General features: G+C 40.3%; 2 protein-coding genes and 1 pseudogene across 3 annotated transcripts; all 3 read right to left on the minus strand.

Annotated features, from left to right (window-relative positions):
- Positions 1-760: 760 nt before the first annotated feature.
- Positions 761-4467, minus strand: hwa (huluwa). 2 transcript variants are annotated; one of them, XM_038734494.1, is made up of 3 exons: positions 3789-4467; positions 2541-2736; positions 761-1327 (listed from the first exon to the last, which is right to left on the minus strand). In XM_038734494.1, the coding sequence occupies exons 1-3, from the start codon at positions 4377-4379 to the stop codon at positions 1161-1163; spliced, it is 954 nt and encodes a 317-aa protein (XP_038590422.1). In that variant the 5' UTR covers positions 4380-4467; the 3' UTR covers positions 761-1160. The 2 variants fall into 2 exon arrangements, with proteins under 2 accessions (XP_038590422.1, XP_038590421.1); XM_038734493.1 differs by having other exon boundaries at positions 2541-2739.
- Positions 4468-5337: 870 nt separating this feature from the next.
- zgc:122979 (uncharacterized protein LOC641576 homolog) lies at positions 5338-9630 on the minus strand. Its single transcript, XM_038734492.1, has 4 exons — positions 9337-9630; positions 8467-8725; positions 7664-8217; positions 5338-6737 (listed from the first exon to the last, which is right to left on the minus strand). Exons 1-4 carry the CDS (start codon positions 9442-9444, stop codon positions 6504-6506), a joined length of 1155 nt encoding a protein of 384 aa, XP_038590420.1. The 5' UTR covers positions 9445-9630; the 3' UTR covers positions 5338-6503.
- A 6117-nt stretch (positions 9631-15747) lies between these two features.
- LOC119914981 lies at positions 15748-18223 on the minus strand (annotated as a pseudogene).
- Between the last annotated feature and the right edge of the window lie 1868 nt (positions 18224-20091).

The raw sequence follows: 20091 nt of genomic DNA on the forward strand, positions 1-20091 counted from the left end.
ACAACCACAGACAAAGGCCAAAAAAGTCTATTATATATCCAACCATAGCCCCAGTGCTTATGACAAGCAACCATCAAACCTTAAATTAGGTTCTCGTAATAGCTCAGTGTTAGACTGTGGTAAAGGCCCAGTATCAGTTATGTACTTGTCTCTTTTCCTACAGGGTAAAACTGTAAGGCAAAGGGGCAAAACCCACCAAACACTTAACACCAACCACACTATAGTGGCTGGTGAGTCACACTTGGCAAATTAAAAACCAGGACAAATCCTATTAAGATATTGATTAGCATAAAAACATGTTTGATGGTACATGCTGGTACCAGCAGACTGGCATAGACCAGAATGTTTGTCTATTGTCTGTTTTGTATGGGGCGGCTGTGGCTCGCGAGGTCGAGCGGGTTGCCTGTTAATCAAAAGATCGGCGGTTCAATTCTCCAGACTTCATGTCGAAGTGTCCTTGGGTGAGATACTGAACCCTGAATTGCCCCTGGTGGCTGTTGCACTAATGCATTAATGTGTGTGAATGTTAGTTTCTGTTTGAGCACTTAGACTCAGTGTATGAATGTGTGTGGTGGTGAATGCAATGTAGTGTAAAAGCGCTTTGACACTTATACAGAGCATTTACATTCTGTAATTTGCACTGACAAGAGTGTTTTCAGTAATGTTCTGTACTGACCTACTGAATCGTGTTTTTTATTCTGCCTCCTTGTCTGACAATAATTTAATTGATTTCATTGGAAAGACAAGTAATCCAGAAGCAGACAATTATAAATCTGTCTTTATTGGTTAGAGTGAATCAAAACATAACACAAATAGTGAATTTAATTCTTAATGTGAATGCTTATGAAAACAAACTGATCTAGCAAACCAGTTCATATGAAAGACTATAATTTACGTTAACATAAGTGAAAAAAGTGCATAGTAAATATTTCACAATAACTAAAGTAAAAGGTGCATAGTAAATATTTTACAATTTGAACAAATACATTGACAGTGCATTCCTTATTTTATAAATTTTAAACGTGTACTGAGTGATTATTAGTGAGACGAACTAAATAAATTAAGACTTTTCCACAAAACACCTGCATAGGGTTTTTAAATAAAATTAAAAAGTAATAAAAAATATTAAAACTACTCATAACACTGACAGCTGCGAAGTATTACACCCAGTACTGTTTAGTGTGCATTGCAGGTCTGTGGTGTTTATGTTTGGGCACATTATTCTGTTTGACATAGCAGGGGTCATAATAATCCCACTCCAAGGCTGAAGCCAGAACACCGTTGGACAGGCCATCACTGTCTGCTGACAGAATCCGCAGGGAGACACCTGAAAAGAAATCGCATGCATATTTCAAAACTTTTATTTTTTCGTTATATAAAAATACTATGCTTTCAATAATTGTCTGTCTAATATGCAAATGCTATTCATTTCAATCATTTAACTGTTGGATGCAAAGTGTCTCCCACTTCACTGAAAACTCCAGTCTCAGCGTATGTGCGCTGGAGATTCATGTTTCCACACTTGTGTAAGTTGCATAGCCTACTCAACAGTGACTAGCTTTCAAACTAGCACTAAAGGTAAACTCAGACTCAAGGTAACAGAGAAACTTTACCCTGCCAGTCATGCTAGTGAAAAACTCTGCACGCACACAACATTCTGCACAAGCTGCAACATCCAAATGAAGTAACAATCAAAACACATTTGAGTGGAGGGGACTTAAGGGGAATAAAGCTGTCAAACGTTGAAACTTGATGAATCCCTGACCGTTTGTAGTACCTTATTCACTGTCACCAGACAACTCGCCTCTTACTTAGGTGTTCGTGTCAAAGCTTGACAATGCAAAAGAAACAATTTTCCTAGCCATATATTGTAGCAAAAGGTACAATGAGCAAAATCACTTTTCCATAACAGATTCAGCTGACTTAGCTGCAATTTTCTATACAGTTAAAGAAAAATATATAGTATACTACATACTTGACTAGACTTTTTTCCTTTATTAATCCAGTGCTATAACAACAAATGGCTGTCCAAATGTGTAGCATTTGTACATTTGCATATTTCTTTGCCTACAAAGAAGGCAATGAAATTATTTACAGTTGCCTCATTCAACATTAACATCGACTATTCAAATTATATAGATATATATTGCATACATAACTACAAAACTTGCAATCAGTGCTAAACATGTTATCCACAAACTAATACACTCACAACTTGTTATTTAAAAATAAATGTTTCAGCTTTAACTTTACACAGGACTCCTTTGAAGTCATTTGTTAAACTACTCTTTATATGAATAATCTATTGTACCACCAGTCCGAAAGCAAGATGATTTATGTTCCTCACTGGTGAGATTCTGTGTGAATGATCAAGATAACCAAACAGCACTGATGTGCAATTAGTGTCCTCTCTTGTCACCCCTTTTACTCAACAATATGAAACTTTTTTGTACCATACCACTCCATCTACTTGATGCAGCAGTAAAATTATTAATGACAGCCACATTGACTGCAGTGCAGCGAAGGAGACTGAAGCATACCTGCACTTGCACCAAAGTCGCTGTCCAGTCCAGGACCCACTGCAGATGTGTTCAGGCAGGATGTCTCTGAAGGCGGGCTGGTGTACTCGCAGTCCATGTGTACTTTGTCAAACACATGTGCTGCAACACCTGGGTTCACGCCTGTCAGCATCTCGTAAGAACTGCTCCGATGAATGTGACCCACATGACCCATCTCCTGCTGTGAACAAAGGAAAAAATATAGACCTCACACTATGGATTAGGAATACTTTATTAGGCCTACCTAATGCATTATACTGGAGGTTGGATATTGGGTGGACATTCAATTTTGTCATTTTTAGAAGAATAATCTGAGTATACATTTCCAATTTGTTTAGAATAAACCAAAAAAGCAGGGTTGGGTGACAGTTAACACAGGGGAACAGGCACAGAGAGCTCCACCTACATAAACACGTTATCACTAAAGACTGCACCTAGTAAGGAGAGCTTTTGCTGATCAAAGATGAGAGAGACAGAGAGCTATATCTGAGATATACTAGTATATCTAAGTAATTACTAGAAATATGAGGGTATCAAATATATGACAGCAATGCTTGGAAACTGTACACATGAAGCAAAATGTAACCGATTTCACTGAGAAGGAGGACACAGACATTAGGATTTTATAATTGTTTCAATTTTACAGCAATGAGCTGAAATATTTGTGGTGATAACCAAATGTATAATAACATAATATATACATAGGTCAAGCAATGAGTGAGAATCAAACGTTTTTGTTTTTCAGATACCATGAAAGTTTTCAGGTTCACCGATTGCCAGCTGGGCAAAGTGGGCAAGTGCCCGGGGCCCCCAGACTGCCAGACAGGGACCCTCAAAAATCCCAACCTAACTGTTTGACTTTATTAATTTAACTTTGTTTGGTAATGTGGCACTATAGTAAACTAAAGCATATTAACTGACTAAAGATGGGTCCTGCTTTATCAGCTGATCTTGAGGCCCAGTGTCAAAATCTAGATACAAGACCTTCACTATTTTACCTCATATTAAGCTTACATGGTGATCATTTGTGATTTTAAAAAAAATTTTTTAATCAATTTACCACAATGAAAATCCTTGGCCCAGTATTATTCCAGAAATAATGCGCACAATGAACTGAGAGGAGTAACAGGGGGGTAATAGGGGCCCAGCAGCTCATTTGTGCCTCAATATGGCCATGCACACAACAACACCCTTGACTTAAGCAATTTACACCCATAGGGGTCCACTCACCATTGGAGAGTTGGGCGGAACGAGGTTCACTCTTGTTTCAGCCTCTGAGTCACTGGACTGCGGTAAAACCGGTGCGCTTTTACACCAGCCCGCTTTGCAGATGCCGTATGTCCGTGAGCTGGAGGGTAGGTCGAGTCTTGGGGTAGAACCAGCCGCAGTGGAAGTGGCCCGGATGGTGCTCGGCGCCCTCAGGGAACCTGAGCCGGTGACACCTTCTGGCCTCAGGAGCCGGATCCTGTGATCCAACCCGGCCCTCTCCCTGGATGAAGCCCTGGAAGAGGTGACAGGATGGGGCAGGACAGGCTCGGACAGAGACATATAAGCTCTCCTCCCGTCGTGCAGCGGGGGGAAGGCCACGTCGGACACTCTCCGGACTCTTTGCAGGGTGGACTGCAAAAGCATCTCCTCTGTGTCCTCTCGCTTCTGTCTGTTCTTCTTTGACAGGATCAATAACTTGTAACCCAGGAACAAGCAGTTCAGCAGAAGCAGAATGACCACGCAGGGTATGAGCAAAAGGACGACCAAAGTCAAATTTGTCACAGGGTAACCTTCAGTCTGATCTGATGGTGTGGTCTGACTTATTTGAGACATTTCATTCCAGAGGACGTAAAGGGTGACTTTTAGAGAATTGCTGGTCTCAACTGAGATTTCACGTTGTCTCTGAATGCGCAGGTGGTTTGGCGTGTCAATCAATGTGGACTACTTTGTGTTTTAAAGTATTTTTGATCTAATTGCAACATGCCAGCGTGCTTCTCCGATGTAAACAGTATCCAAACGTGAATATTATCCTTTATGACCCTTGCCTTCATCATTGTAGATTGATACAGTCAGTGATAACAAAGCACAAGCTTGATCAGAGAAGACTAGCCTATCCAACGCGCATTCAGTTGGCAGCCACATAAATTACAGAGCAACAGGTGTGTCCTATTATGTGCACGATGTTTCGCGTTGTAATACCAACCAATTACCGCGAGATGGCAGCAGGTGGTCAGACTCCTTCATCACTGCATTGAGTTCTGCATGATTTTTGCGCTCTGTGGTACCATCTCAGGGACATGTTTATTGTATGTTTGTGACACAAATTCATCATTATTTGAGTCCATCCGTCTGTGGCATGGGTAAGAGCCAACATGGATGAGGAGGAAAGACACATTTAAATACAGCCCCAAATACCTTATTCTGCACTTGGTCAGAGGGGCACGCAGTAGTTGTCTTTCATTTGTTTTACTTTTGTGTAAAATGTTTGTTTCTGTGCCTTTACATGGGAAATGTTATAATTTTTCAGTAATTTTATTAGGTTTTGTATGTTGTGCTAATGTGTTTGGGCCTATTAACATACACTTGCTGGAGAAACTAAAATGATTGAGAGATGTATATTTGAAACTTTTTGTATGTAGCCTACTTATACTTATACTTGTTATAGTTTTCACGGTGTTTGTGGACAAAGGAGATAGCGAGAGATAAAATAAATCTTCAAAAGACATCTGTATGATGCATGGCCTTTATTTCATGGGACCAGTGTAGTTACACTCTGAATTGTCATTTTATGAACTACAATGTCTAATACACTGGAAGAAGTATTCAGATCCTTTACTTAAGTAGAGGTATCTAAGAACTATTAGCCTACTTAAAGTATCAAAAGTGAATGTAGGCTACTTATTGTGCAGAATAATGCACTATATGATGATGTTGGATCAATATTCCTGCTGCATTAATGAATATGTTGCATTTTACTGCTGTAGTTGGTTAAAGTTGAGATAATTTTAGCTTCTTTATATAAGGTAATTTAATCTACAGAAATGCACATTATTCTATAAGATCTTCATGTATTTGTAGTGTCCATTTATCTCTAAAGTCAAAGTATAAAGTTGCATATGGAAATACTTAATACCTTGAATTTATACTTCAGTACAGCACTTGGGACATTGTACTTAGTTACATTCCAGTTTGAGGACCTTTTTTGTAGTCCACCTATACAAGTATGCTGTCTTGCAAATACCTTATTTATCACAAAGAACAGTGCAGAACAGAAGTACATTTTTGTTTTTCTTTATTTTTCATGCTTTCAAACATGTCTCTATCAGGTAACAATACATCAATGTTGCAGAATATATATCTATCTATCTATCTATCTATATATATATATAAACATTTCAAATAATTCAATAGAACATTTGACAGATGAATCTCTCTTAGAGACAATGTTTTAAATTTTTGTACACAAAGTAGATCTTTGTACACAAGTACATTTTGCTATTGTAATAAATCAATGCAAAAGATCAGTCATATGAACACCATATAACTATAACAAAGTTGTTGTTTTTTTTTCTTCACATTTCTACCATTCCGGTTTAAGGAAGTCTATACAGACTTTATTAGCACACTGATATCCTGCCATAGGTTTGCAAGTATAACAGTACATATTATCTTTTCATTCAAGAGAAAGGCTATTGAGTCAATGGATGCCCTCAGATACCAAAGACCCCATTCATCAGTTTTGAACTCACTGCTCCATGTAGCATCATAGTTGTTGTGCATCATGCCTAACACCTGCAGAAAGTCACTCCTCACTTAAGCGCTGCTTGCCATTTCCAAACACATAAGAGGTTGTGATTGGTTGCGATACTAGCACCTTGGGCAAGGCCGTGTTTTTGTGAACTGATAACAACACACACATGGTGAAGCTGCGTCAATCAGGTCTTTAAATAAAGCAGGCTAGCACTGGGCCAGGCTGTGCTTGATGATCTCGCGGGACTGTGGTGGGATCCTGTCGGGGAAGAGCACCTGGAACTCCACCACCAAATCGCCTCGCTGGGATGGGCTCTTGGGCAGGGGCAGACCTTCGCCCCTCAGCCGCCGGACAGCACCTGGTTTAATAACATCGCTGCATGGTAGAGGCATCATCCGGTTGTCAAGTGTTGGGACGTTTACTGTGCAGCCACAGAGAGCCTGGTGGGGAAAAAAAAGAAGACACAGTTAGTTCTGTAGACCTGTTATATTTGGAACATGTTTCATAACGCTTTTTGAGTGGCCTGACTGGGGTGAAGTACACTTTTAAAAAAATGAAACAATCAAATGCCTGATCTTTCAGAGTGTCAAGTTGCATAACAGATAAATATGGAGCGTCTGTCTTTCTTCTTTCTGTGTTATGCAACAAACTGGTGTTACAGATGTTATAATCGCTGCTCTATTCACTGGCTCTGTGTGGGAGTTAAGTGCTTTAGTGACTGAAGGGAGCCATAGGAAGATGGAGGAGCACTTTGAAATGCCAGTCTCTGTGACTGCTACCCTACTTATCTGTGTGTGGGTTGGTAGAAGTGAGAGCCAGCGACAGAGCGAGCCAAAAGAGCTGTCTCCCTGCCTGCCTTGTAGAGGCAGAGGAGTCTGTAGCACACATAGTAGCTGAGAGGGAGAGTTAAGTGCGATTCGTGGGGGCAGTCGGTTCTGAGGCTAAATTTAGCTCCTGCCCTCTCTCACTCTGCAGGAGCTGATGAGGTAACAGAGGCGTTGGCAGGCTGCTGCTGCTGTTCTGTTAGCGGGGGTTTGCAGCCCATTGTAAGCTGGGGGCTCAGATACCCATAACAGAACATTGTGTTCTGTCCTAACATTTTACCCTCCCTGCATTTGGCACAGATTGTATTTTCTGCCCTATGTCTTATTGATGCCTTTCAGTAGTCCATTTTCTTTGGTATTTCAGAGAATGCATCATTCAGTGGTTATATAAAGGACAAGATGTGGTGGATGGATTTAGCCTTTCTCTGAGTAGGTGTTAGTAGTTGGCAGAATTGCATAGTATATCTAGTTATAGACTCTGTGAGAGTGAAACTCTTAATTCTAATAGACCTTTAAGCCTGATGTAAATGCACCAAACTCACCTCTTTGAGGGTGATCTTGGCTGTGTAGACGATGTTGGAGCCGTCTCTCTTGTAGTGGGTGTGCTCCTTGTCCCTGAGAATGAAGGTGATGTCTGCAGGGGTGCTGTTGGGCGTCTCATCTCCCTCCCTGGGGAAGGTGATCCTGGTCCCTGCTCTCCAGCCTTTCTTCACCACCACATTTAGCACCTTGTCCTCAGATCGCAGGCTGCAACCGTCTGGGTTGAGGCGGCTGCGGGCGATCTTCATATGCTTCGTGCAGCCATGCATCACCTCGTCTAGGGTCACCAGCAGGTCGTGCACCACCTCTTTGCCCTGCAGCCGCCGCTGGCCTCTTCGCAGACCGCCCTCATAGCCGGCGAATCCTCCCACGTGGCTGAAGGGGAACCGCCTGAAGGGGTTGAATAGGTCATCTTCGCTGTCAGCATCCGAGCCAAAGAAGATGTCAAAGTGGTCAGAACCATGGAAGAAGGAGGAGAAGGTGGCGTGGGGGTCACTGGGGAAATTATTGCGAAAAACGTTGCCTTGGCCCGCCATTGACATTCCATTTTTAAGGCCTAAAAACACAAAGAAAACAAAGAGTTAAATTAAATTAATTAAAATCTAGTATAGATGCACATGTTTAGCTGGTTTAATAGGAGTGGAAGTGTTTTAGTCATGATCCTCCCTCTGCACTTCAGTGTTTAGCCTTGATGATGACATGAATAGTTAACACACCAGCCTTTGTTACTGTAATTAGCCAGATGGCAGTTCCTATTTGAGCTATTTATCCGTGTATATGAAACGGTGTCAAAACTTCCTCTCACCTTCTTCTCCAAACTGGTCATATATGCTTCTCTTTTTGCTGTCTGTCAGGATCTCGTAGGCCTCTGCGATCTCTTTGAATTTGTCCTCTGCATCAGCATCACTGTTCTTGTCTGGATGGAACTTGAGAGCCATCTTCCTGTAGGCTTTCTTGATCTCATCTTCATTGGATTCAGGGGAGACACCCAGGATTTTATAGAAGTCCTTGCCAGTGGGTTTGATGGACAGGCAAGGCGTGTCCTGCTCAGACTTGGTACTTTCCTGTGGAAACAAGAACAATCAGGCATTAGACCATTTACATGTCATATGCCATTGATCAAAACCTGGTCAAAGCATTTACTTTTTGGCAATTAGGCATGGACATCTTTAAATTGTTACATTCTGCTGCATACTCTTTATTAATATGCAGAAAATCAGCCCCTGGCAAAAACACTTTCTGGGAAAACACCATTATCTCTGTGCCGCTGTGCAACTGCATATCCATGAATTGCATAAGCTGATGCACAGCACAACGTGAGAGAAGGGGGGAAATCGTGTGTGGGGGATTCGTGAGGGGTAAACAATTTACCCCCAACGACCGAGATTCTCTGTAGCAATTGGCTGAACGCGAATCAACGACTCTAGCATTTGAATGAATAGGCTACATAGCAACAGACATCTAATTCAACAGTGCACCAACACAGAAAGATGCCGGTACAACAACGGTTACTGTTTTACAGCGAACTTACTTATACAAATGCCTTGTATGAAACTTATGTATTCTATCAGCGTGCTTACCTTCTATAATTTGGGTAAATGATGATTTAATGAATGATTTACATGCTTCTAAATGACAAAAAGTTGAAAACAAAAACTCTCAAAAATGTACTTACCGCTGATGATGATGATCCTGAGCTGTCACCCCTGTGCATGACCCGCACTTTGCACTTGACATTGACATTTTTGTGCTTCATACCGAACTGAGTCCAGATGAGAACCATGATGGCTGTTAGATAGTTTGGGTTTTTTGGTCTACTTGTCGCTGTCCAGTCGCGCTGGTGCTGAAATCGCTTGGCTTTGTCGGGCTTCGCTTCGTCCTGTCTGAGCTCTCCTCGGCTCTCTGTTAAATACCACCGCGGCAGCTCCTTTACTATACACTCACCCACCCACGCAGCGTGACCGAGCTTTCCCCAGACCCTCCCATTTCCTCACGCGCGGCAGGGGATACCGGTGTTCTCAGTTTGCTCGGTGGAAAGCCATTGGTGCACCAGCGATGATCACGCGGATGTTGCAGCCTCCTTCTCCATCTCGAGGCTTGTTTCCGGAGTTCTTGAAGGCAGAGCCGAGCAGACAGTCACGACACGGTACAGAGAGTCCTTTTTGTGTTCACAGACAGAACAGAACAACCAGACATGCTGTTAAAAGACCCTGCTGGCTGCCCAGACAAACTCCAGACAGTCACCTGATTGAGCCCCTGTCCTCAAATAACTTTTTATGCACATTTTGTACATTTGAACATGAGCCCACGTGTTTTGAATATTAAAAACCTTGATGTGGATGAGAGAATGCAGGGAATCGAACTACTTTTTATTTTAGTGGGGTTTTTTGGGCTACTTCAGAAAAGCTATTTTATGCATCTTACGAATTTAGTCAGACATGTGAAGGAGCATACTCTCAGGTGAGGCTATATGATCAATTAGTGTTTACATAGGGTTAACAGGATAACATAAACGCCTATACAGTTTTAATAAAATTCAATTCAATAGCAGCAGTGTTGGAAGATGTATTCAGACTCTTTACTTAAACAAAATGAGACTGTACCTTCAATGTGAAAGTACTCTATTAGAGATAAAAGTCCAGCATTCAAAATCCTATTTCTATAAAAGCACAGAAGTGTTATCAACAAAATCTACTTAACGTACCAAAGTTAAAGTACTCATTCTGCAGAAAAAGGCCCCCATAAGTGATGAGACATTACATTATTAGATTGGTAATATGATTCGTCATTGTGTAAGTGGTATTTTACTGTAGCTGGTTGAGGTGGAGTTAGTTTTAACTGCTTTAGTTTGGTATTTTAGTCCAGTGGTTCCAAACCTGTAGGGTAATGGGGCAAGAAAGAATGACAAAACAAAACAATGTTTTGCTGCACAAATTAATATTCACAGTTTGAACTTTTCTCTGATCTTTTTTTGCATGATGATGAAACTATCTGAAAGGTCCAAAGGGGAACTTTGTCTGTGGTGGACATGCAATCAACTCATATATGAAATATGAAAAGAGGCTCCAGCTGTTGTTTTTCTGTAAGGGTCCACAAGCCAAAAAGGTTTGGAACCACTGGTTTAATCTTTAACAATTTAAAACTAAAATCTTAATCTGAAAAGAAAGTAGTTACTATCTGTCAAATAAATTTTGTAAAATGTACAATATTTTCTCTGAGATGTAGTAGTAGAAGTATCTATATAGTACTGTACTTAACTACTGTTTGAGTAAATTTACTTACTTTCCGCCACTGAATAGCACAGCAATATATTATACTACCTTGATAAAATAAACATACATTGCCTTTTTTGGTTCTGTTGTTTTATTTCATTGTTGTTTTTAATTCCACTTCCCTAAATATATATATATAATTTCACATAATCAAAAACAAAAAGTGCAACAATTTACAACAACAACATTTCCTTTAACTAACACTCTAAATGTGTCCAGTTTTATATGCTGTAGCTGAAATTAACTTGGACACAAACTGTTCTGTTAATGGAGTTTCACAGAAAATGTCAAGAGGCTTGACATGAATGGTTCCCAAATCCATTAGATTGTGCAGGTGGTCATTTAAATGCATCCACCCCCGTAGTTCTGCATAGAATCTATGTATAGCGCTATGGATAATAAATGCAATTGAATCACTTAATAACCTACAGCAAACAGCTGTGGAAGAAAAGGGCAGCTTCAAGTTATGTAAGTGAACGTGTTAAAAGCCTTGCGTTGCTTGGCAGGTGTTTGGTAGGTGTTCGAAAATCTTCCTCCTGTGAAAATTCAAGATATCACCTCAAAATCAAATTCACTGACTGATGGATGCTAATTGCCTTGTCTGATGTTGAGTCCATAATATTAAGGGAGTTTACAAATAGTATACGGCATTGAACCTAACATTTTACATGTTTCTTTTTTTTCATTTAACATACTCCAAATTTCACATATGGGGAAGAATTAGCAATGCCATAAAAATAGGAATGTGCTTCCTTTTGGCAGAGCATCCCAGCTACTCTATATTTCTGATGTAGATTTTATTTGCCTCTCCCATTAGTAGATCGGGCTGGGTAGTGCTGAATAAGCATTATCTCTTAGGAAATTACTCTATATGATATATTTTACTTTCCTGCAGTTCTATTAGAATAAAGTGAAGATGAATGTGGAAAAAATGACCCACTCTTTAAAGAGATAGTGTTTAATGTTAATCCCTACTAACTATAAAGGTCTTTGTCAATTGTATCTAAAAACTGACATTATTGTTCTACTGGCAGACATACAAAATAATTATAGTTATGGCAAAATGCACCTTTATGATCCATGGTGCACACAAAAGGCCTTTTTCGGATTTAAATAGTTTGATCTATATCTTGTTTTTAAATAAAAACATGAAATAGAAAGAAAAACCCCTGCTCTCCCAAAACACTAAGACAACCCTCCCTTCAACTAAAAAACAATACATAACCCTTCCCCTTTTCTGAACCCACCTCAACTAATAATTTATGTACAGTCCCTATTCATCAAGATCTCTCGTGAGGATAAAAAAACTAATACAGGAAAGTCCTTAAGGGCTTGTGTGATGATTAAGATAAATAATACATCTAAAAATGTCTCCCAGATCCACATCATCTTGTTGACTTAAAAATCATCACCACATGATGAAATGCAGCAAGTCATGTACTTGAATGTCGCTTTTACTCTCATGGAAAAAGAGTCACTATTTCTATTTAGAGATGGTACTACAGGATTACGACACGGAGTCATCTCTGCAGCCGGCAGTGCAGCCATGGATATGGAAATCAGTGTCACAGGGAGCGTACATACATGGCTGTGCTTCCTCTGCTGTGATGCTTCATGCATCCAATGGGGGCTGGAGTTTCCTGCGGATTCTCCTTTCGTCCTGCAGGAAACGACAGACAAATTTGGTATGAACATGTTGAGCCCAGAGCGTCATGCACCAGATAGCAGCTCTTACATAGTATTCACAGACTGAGCAGGATAGAGTGCATCAGAACAAGCTCTTACATAGTGTTCATTCTTCCTGCCCACGGGAACAGTCTGACTGTGTGTTTGGCCTGTTTTTCACACATTCACGCTGTCGCTCTCACAGAAACACATACAAGTTGCCTGTCAGTCTCGGTGATAATAATGCTAATTAAAGCACTAAGCTGCTCTGACACTATTATTGTTAGGTGGCGTGAAGGCGGACAGCTTACATACAGCCTAGTGTTCCTGTGGTGTTGTTTGGTGTTCTCACATGCTTAATTGTAGATGTACTGAACATCTATACAGCAGCTTTGATCAACCTTGTGTAGGGAGTTGTATAAATCACTACGTGCAGACTCACCTACATGGCATACATACATACAGACAGAAGTACAATAAATAGAGATAAGTAAACGAGTGTGCAAGGGTTGTAGCAATAATTTTAGGAATTATAAGGTCACGCGTCTAAGTTCCCCCAAGCAGACCCCTCCCCATTTTTTAAAATATGATACATTGATTTTTGGCTTTGTTAGTGGCATGGCTCTAGGGATGACAATGTCAGTCTGTTGGTCAACCACTTTGTTCCAGACTGAAATATCTATTACCTATTATCTATCTAAATAACAACTATTGGACTGATTGCTATGAAATTTTGTACAGACATGCGTGGTGCCCAGAGGATGAATCCTACTAACGTTTTGTGTAGAACCAGCATGCGATTCACCATTGACATTCATTGGATGGAGGACAATAAGGTTTGGTACAGACATTCTTGTCCCCCACAGGATGACTTTTCCTCTAGCGCCATAACCAGAACGACATTCTAATTTGTCCAATACAGTACTTTGGTTATGACTAAACGTTTGCAAAAACAATGACCTGGATGTAGGGTTAGGATTAGGGCCAAACATCAGTATGTTGCCATGTTAGCGTTTAGGTGGAGCATTTAGCTCCAAGCACTGCACCCCTGTGGCTTAGGGGTACAATGAACTGCAGTGTCCACATTTTGAACCTCTCCACTATTGCTATCTAATACAATGCAACAAACAAGTGATGCAACACTCACAGCCTAACCTTACCACTCTTACAGAAAAAAAATTCACGCCGTGACACTCAACATATGTAGGATTTTATTGCCATGGTTGTGAACTCCCCACAGGTTGCCAGAATTAAATGCAGTGGACATAACTTAAGTGTCCGCAATGGTAGGTGATTACACTCATTTCCATCATCTTTGGACTTTCTCATACCATGATTTATATAGACCTACAATTGACCTACTTCTCCTGTTCTTGTGTCCTTTAATGCCCTTGGTATCTTCCCTCAGTTGATGCAGAACCATTTTTAAAAACATTTATAAAATACTTTGCCCTACATTGTTATTTGAGACTTGCTATTCTTAATTGACAGACGCTGGAGCAGACAGTCAGTACAGAGGCACAAGTGCATACTTTTTTCTCTGTGTGTATGTAGGTGTACGTGACTGTGTGGTGAGTTTTCATCCTTCACGGGTTTAGCTGGTTGGTGTGTTTTGCGGGAGCAGTAGGTGCTGCCTGTAGGGGACTCTGGGAGGTGAATCACTCTGCTGTGAGAACACAGCACTGACACAAAGGAAGCGACACCAACCTCATCTCACGTCGTCCCACTGCCGACACTTCTGCTATTCTTCAGGTCGCAGGATGAATCAACGTTGTGTAAAAAGGCCACAGAAAAATCCACTGATTAAGGTCACTTTCCCTACTGGCTACAGTGGATAAGAGAAAATACTAGTGGCAGCATGAGAAAAGTTTCCCTCTGTAATGCTTTTAGAATATTAAGTAGAAAACTGATTGATTTGAGTAGGTTTTGGGTTCGAATGGAGGGCGATGAAGATGCACATTAGACATTTAAGAAAAAGTCATAACAAGTCATATTTTATTACCAGAGAAGAAAATGAAATGTTCTCATTTTTAATTCTCCCCTTCACTTGTCTTGCACCTTCACCCCCGATGTACCGAACTCCCACACATGTCTGGGAGTGTGACTGTCTCCTGTGTGTAGCACTGGCTAGACTAAAGCCATGTGCCTTGGTGTTCCAGATACACAGACAGGCAGATGGCAATACTAACATATTACAGATACTTACTCATAAATGTAAATATAAATGTAGACACAGACCCAGACAGAGCTGTGTTCATTTTATCAGCTCCCATCTTGGGAGCTCCTTTTCACACAGATCAGATCTTCTTGCTTGATGAAAAAGGAGAAAGGTTGTCCTCAAAAGAAGAGATGTGGACAGAAGAATAAGATAACGGCAGAGGAGAGAGAGCTTTGGAGGGAGGGGATGAAGAAAATGGATTAAACAAACTGAGGGAGATGCACAGCAAGAAGCCAAAACACAGGTAGAGAGAAACAATAAGAGAAAACAATAGGACAGATTGGAGCACAGAAGGCAGTGATACATTTTGCCTGGCAGAGAAGAGGGTGTTTTTGCTGGGGGGAGCACTTTATGAAATCTCCCCTAGAGATCACTGTGTGCACTGATGAAATGCTCTGCTGTATTTCAAATCAACTCACAACAACCACTAATATTGTGCTGCTGAGACTAGAGGAAAGACAGTTTGCTTTGTAACAAATGTAAATAACACAAGACTCCCCTTAATATCATGTATATTATTGCTAACAAAGTTGGTTTACATATTGTATTCCTACATTCAAATCTGCTCAGCCTTTTTAGATTTCCAACAGTGGTTCTATCTTTTCTTGGAAAGTGCTGCCCTCTGCTGTGTAGAATCACTGTATTGCAAATATTTCTCACTGCAATGCCAGCCATTTTACATGTACAAATATTGTTGTGCAACAGAGGAAATACCAAAATTGTATATCACTATACTGTTCCTACATTTCAAAAATTTTTCACTCATAGGAGGTAACAGGACAAAAAGAGCATTTTCTCTAATCATACATAATCGTACATATTCACTGCAGCCACTCTCCACTGCCAACTGGACGTTTGGCTCTATGTTCTCCTTCAATGGGGCCTCTTCTTGGCTGCTGTTTTGCTGAGCTTTCTCTGAGGCTGTTAATTGTCACTGGTAGTGCCAATTTTCCTCGGGGTAGGAGACCACAAACAGAGGCAGTCTGCAGATGGCTGGGATCTTAGAGGAGGAAGATGAGAGTGGACAGGCGGAAAAGGCCATGTGCAGGCTGGAAATGCAAACTGAAAAAGGAAGTCATAAGAGAAAATGTCTTCATCAGTGCAGATCCTTGCAGTCATGTGTGCGCAGAAAAGTGCTGGAAAGAAACATATTTTTACATTTTTAATGAAACATTCTCTGTGTAGCCACCCGAAGAAGGGTAGTGATCATTCTATTTGTTGATCTTACTACATATTAGAGCCAGAAGATGGGTTTGCCATGTTTTGATATAGAAGACCCCACCAACGTCAATGCAGGATCTGCACCACAAATCAGAGAAAACCTCAATATTCCCCATGAAATTCATTATTAAATATCAAACAGATTTAAAAAGTGTATCAACAAACAAAGCCTATAGAGCATTATATGAGAAGGCATGCGATGGTTCATTCACCATAATGCATCAGACATGATGCATATCACTGCAAATTCACTAGTTTTTTCACCAGACAGCATGCTAAGAGCAGAGCCTAACGTGGCATGGAAACAGATAGCTGGGCAGGAAAAAAGCAGGGCCAGAAGGATGAGACCGCCTGTCCAAGGACTGTGACAGTTGCACACCTGGCCAATACCAACTGGCAGCGACAAGAATAGCTGCAAACGGAAAGCCTCCTTTTACTCACCTTTTAAACAATTAGTAATTAACAACAACATTTAGTAGGGGTGATTGGCTCATGTAGCTGCAGCATGTGGACACACCAAAATATTAAATGGGTGAATACTGGGAGGTCCCAATTGCTGGCAACTGAGGACAAAGCACTGGAGACCACCGGGCTGTGAACAGAGGTAGGAAATGGATTACTGATACTGGCAAACCTGTGTTTAAGGCAAACCATAACACGCTGACATTATGAAGGGCTAACTATGCACTTCAAATTGCAAAAGAACTTAAGGGGAGATGGATGTTTCAAGTGTAGTTTGAATAGTAATAATCTGTTCAGCCACTGTGGAGATATCAGTATCTACAGTCAAGAAAACTAACTTGCCTGCAAATTTGAGGACGTTGGTTTCAAGTAAAACATCAGTGAGCTGTATAAACTGTAGGTGGGTGATTTCAACATATTAAACCAGGAAATACACTGAACTTTTGACCTGGGGAAAAACATTGCATATACAAAAAATCCTTTGACAGCACTCCTCAATGTATCATATAAAGAGGATATTGAGCTGGGGACAGGTCCCTGCATGGGAGCATAGAACCCTGATACATACCCTCCCACTCAGTGTTACTTTCAAGTCCAAGCCTTACATACGTTTACCATATTGACATTTCACTCAAAACCCCAAATGTCAGCCTCATTTTGGTGCCAGACGAAAAGTCAGGGATCATCAAAGTTAAGATAGTAGAAAGTTAAGACCCTTAGGCCTATACAGGATTCTTGCTTTGAAATGTCAGCTGGAGTCTGTGTTTTCAACCAGTGTATGGAGTTAACGTCTAGCTACCTAGAGTTGATCAAATCTGTCAAAATGGACGATTGCTGTGGCAAAGCTGCTTTTGTCTAATGTCTAAAATCAAGGAACCACTGATTCAAAAATAAAAGTAAGAATTTAACGTGGTAAATCATCTGCCATTTTGCTGTAAATTGCTGTAAACTGCACATGTGCTGCATGGGAATGGACAGACTGACAGTAACTAAGGTGGGCAGGGCTTAGCGATGGGTCAGTTCTTGGGATATAGAGAAACAACTCTCCCTGGGTGAGTTTGAATGTGGTTCCTAACATTAGCTGCATGCAGTTGCCTTTGTCTCTTTCCAGCATATAGTATGCAGATGCCACGTGTATGCAAGCAAATTAATTAGATTAATTTTAATAAAACACTTAACGCAACATGGACATGAACACATTTGGCAATAACAGCAACCAGTACCAGATTCCACTGGCAGAGAAAACAGTCATCAGTATGCCGACCAGGGTTCTATTGTAGCCATATAAACCCACTGATACGGCTTCCCTGAGGTGAATGTGACAGATGCAGCCAACATGAGTGCAAAACTCAATTAAATGACAAACACACTATAAGAACAGCACAGTGTGAAAACTAAAGGAAGTGTAGCCCCAGGGAATATAAGTGGAAGAGACAGAAATTACTTACTGGCTTCATGGTAGGAGGAAATTTTTATTTTTTTTACAATGCAGTCAAATAAGGATACGGAGACATCATCTGACCTGTTTTGTCCCAGAAAGTTACTGTTCCATTCTATTCTTTTCTTTTTAAATCCAGCAGACCATTCAGAGCCCACTCCAAGTTCTGCAGGAAGAGGCCAACCGTGATGAGAAGCCCACTGAGAGACTTGTTGACAAACTTGACCTGAGACACCCCTCGGAAAATCCAGTCCAGCAGTTGGATTCCTGCAGCCTGCCCTGTCATAGCTCGATAATGAGTTCTTTTTGATCACATTACAAAATGGCTGAAAAGTCAAATTGAGAAATTATATAATATTCAATATTAATTAAATTCATTCAAATTTACTACATGTGTACACTTTTGTGACTTGGAAGATTAGACGGACTATCACCTACATTTCACCCAATCTCCGCAGAGATGCATGTCCCAGGTCAAAAGCCCAACAGCTCTTTGCTGTAGAATTCACCACAATTGCTGAAGATATCAAATATCAGGTTTTCAGTAAACTACTGATATACTGTAACTGATTATATCAGCTTCATAATATTACTATTTTTGGCTATTACTATACTGTATATTTGACCACAATAGACATAATACTGTTGTCAAGGACAGAGATGCAGAGGTTGTGACTTACTCTGACTTTTCATTTAGCACCACGAGCAGTGGTGGAAGTTTTCTCTTCTCCAGCAACATTTTGATTCACAGAGATGTATCCTAATCTTTGACAATCCCCTGACATGGGTCTATTAGATGGATTACCATTTTGTGCATTTTGTTCAGAAATGCCCCCCTTAGGATGAACTCTGATAACTTTGGTGATCCCTTTACTTTTCATCTAGCACCATCAAAATATTAATGTGTCCAGTATGACCAAATACTTGCACAACTAATAACATCCCATCAGCCTCAGCTGCACTTTATGTTTAGTGCTAATTAGCTAATATTTGTATGCTCAATAGGTTACAAAGCCCACATGACCCAATCTCAAATGTTATGTTAATCAGTGTTTCTGCTATACTCATAATTTAGACCCAGATATTTTCAGATATTGTCATCAACTCTTACCCTGCTTCTCAGATATTACAGACAAGCTGACGCCTCCCTGCACACAAACTAAATCCGTGTGAACATGATTCACTTTGCTCCTAAATGTGGAAACATTTCCAACAGAGAAGTGTGAGCTAAAACCTACCCTCACTGCCAGTTTGCCATATCGTTTTCTCTTCTTTTTTTTTTTTTATATCTTTTTGAAGGCGCGATCAAAGCAGAATTTCCGAAGAGCTTCCCACTGTTACCGTCAACATCCCCAGTCACAGTTCTCTGCATGAAAGCCGGAGTTTGTTTGTGTTGTTTACTGAGCGGAGAACCTATTGATCTCTCAGCTTTGTCGGTAGCCTCTTTTATTCTGTGCTACAACACTTCTTAAGAATCAACAAATATGGGAGTTACTGAACACAACTCTGCAGTAACTTTTGTGATTTAATGTGTGATCATATAAAACAAAACCACGCTTATAAACTATGTCCAGAGGTAGTTCAGACCACAATACTGTTATCATCAAACCAGCATATTGTCATAGCTTTTCAAATCATAATTTTTTGATTGTTATTTTGTTGTGTGTTGTTTCCTTTGCTTGAGCATTTTGCGGCCCTTGGGAAATGTGTTTTTTCTCACAGTACTGCTGATTGTTGCTGTCTGTGTCAAAACTATGGTCACACTCATTTACTCTTGAAAACCAGGTGCAGGATAAAGATATCTTGTGGTGGCAGCACTGCTTTTAATTGTCTGCTTTTATGCAAAGTTCAGCCAAAATCTGGTTTCAACAGTGACTCTTCAATAAAAAAAAACAGCAACAACATCAAAGATCTGTCAGAATCACTTTGTAAAGAAGTTAAAAATCTGCTACTGGATGCTACTGATTTGTTGATTTCTGATTTCTTGTCAGTTTTAATGATAGTCAAGTAATGCAGTGTGTTATTAAATTAACCAGTTACATTTTAATACATTTTAATACAATGGGACTAGATAAGATAAAATAAGCCACACTGCATATGTTTTATCATTTAGAGGTGAATCCTTTAACTTCTAATATAATAAAAATAAACTTT

This window comes from Micropterus salmoides, unplaced genomic scaffold, assembly GCF_014851395.1.
Source record: "Micropterus salmoides isolate LMB-PRFRI ecotype aquatic unplaced genomic scaffold, ASM1485139v1 Ms_hic_scaffold_20, whole genome shotgun sequence".
Classification (NCBI taxonomy): Eukaryota; Metazoa; Chordata; class Actinopteri; order Centrarchiformes; family Centrarchidae; genus Micropterus; species Micropterus salmoides.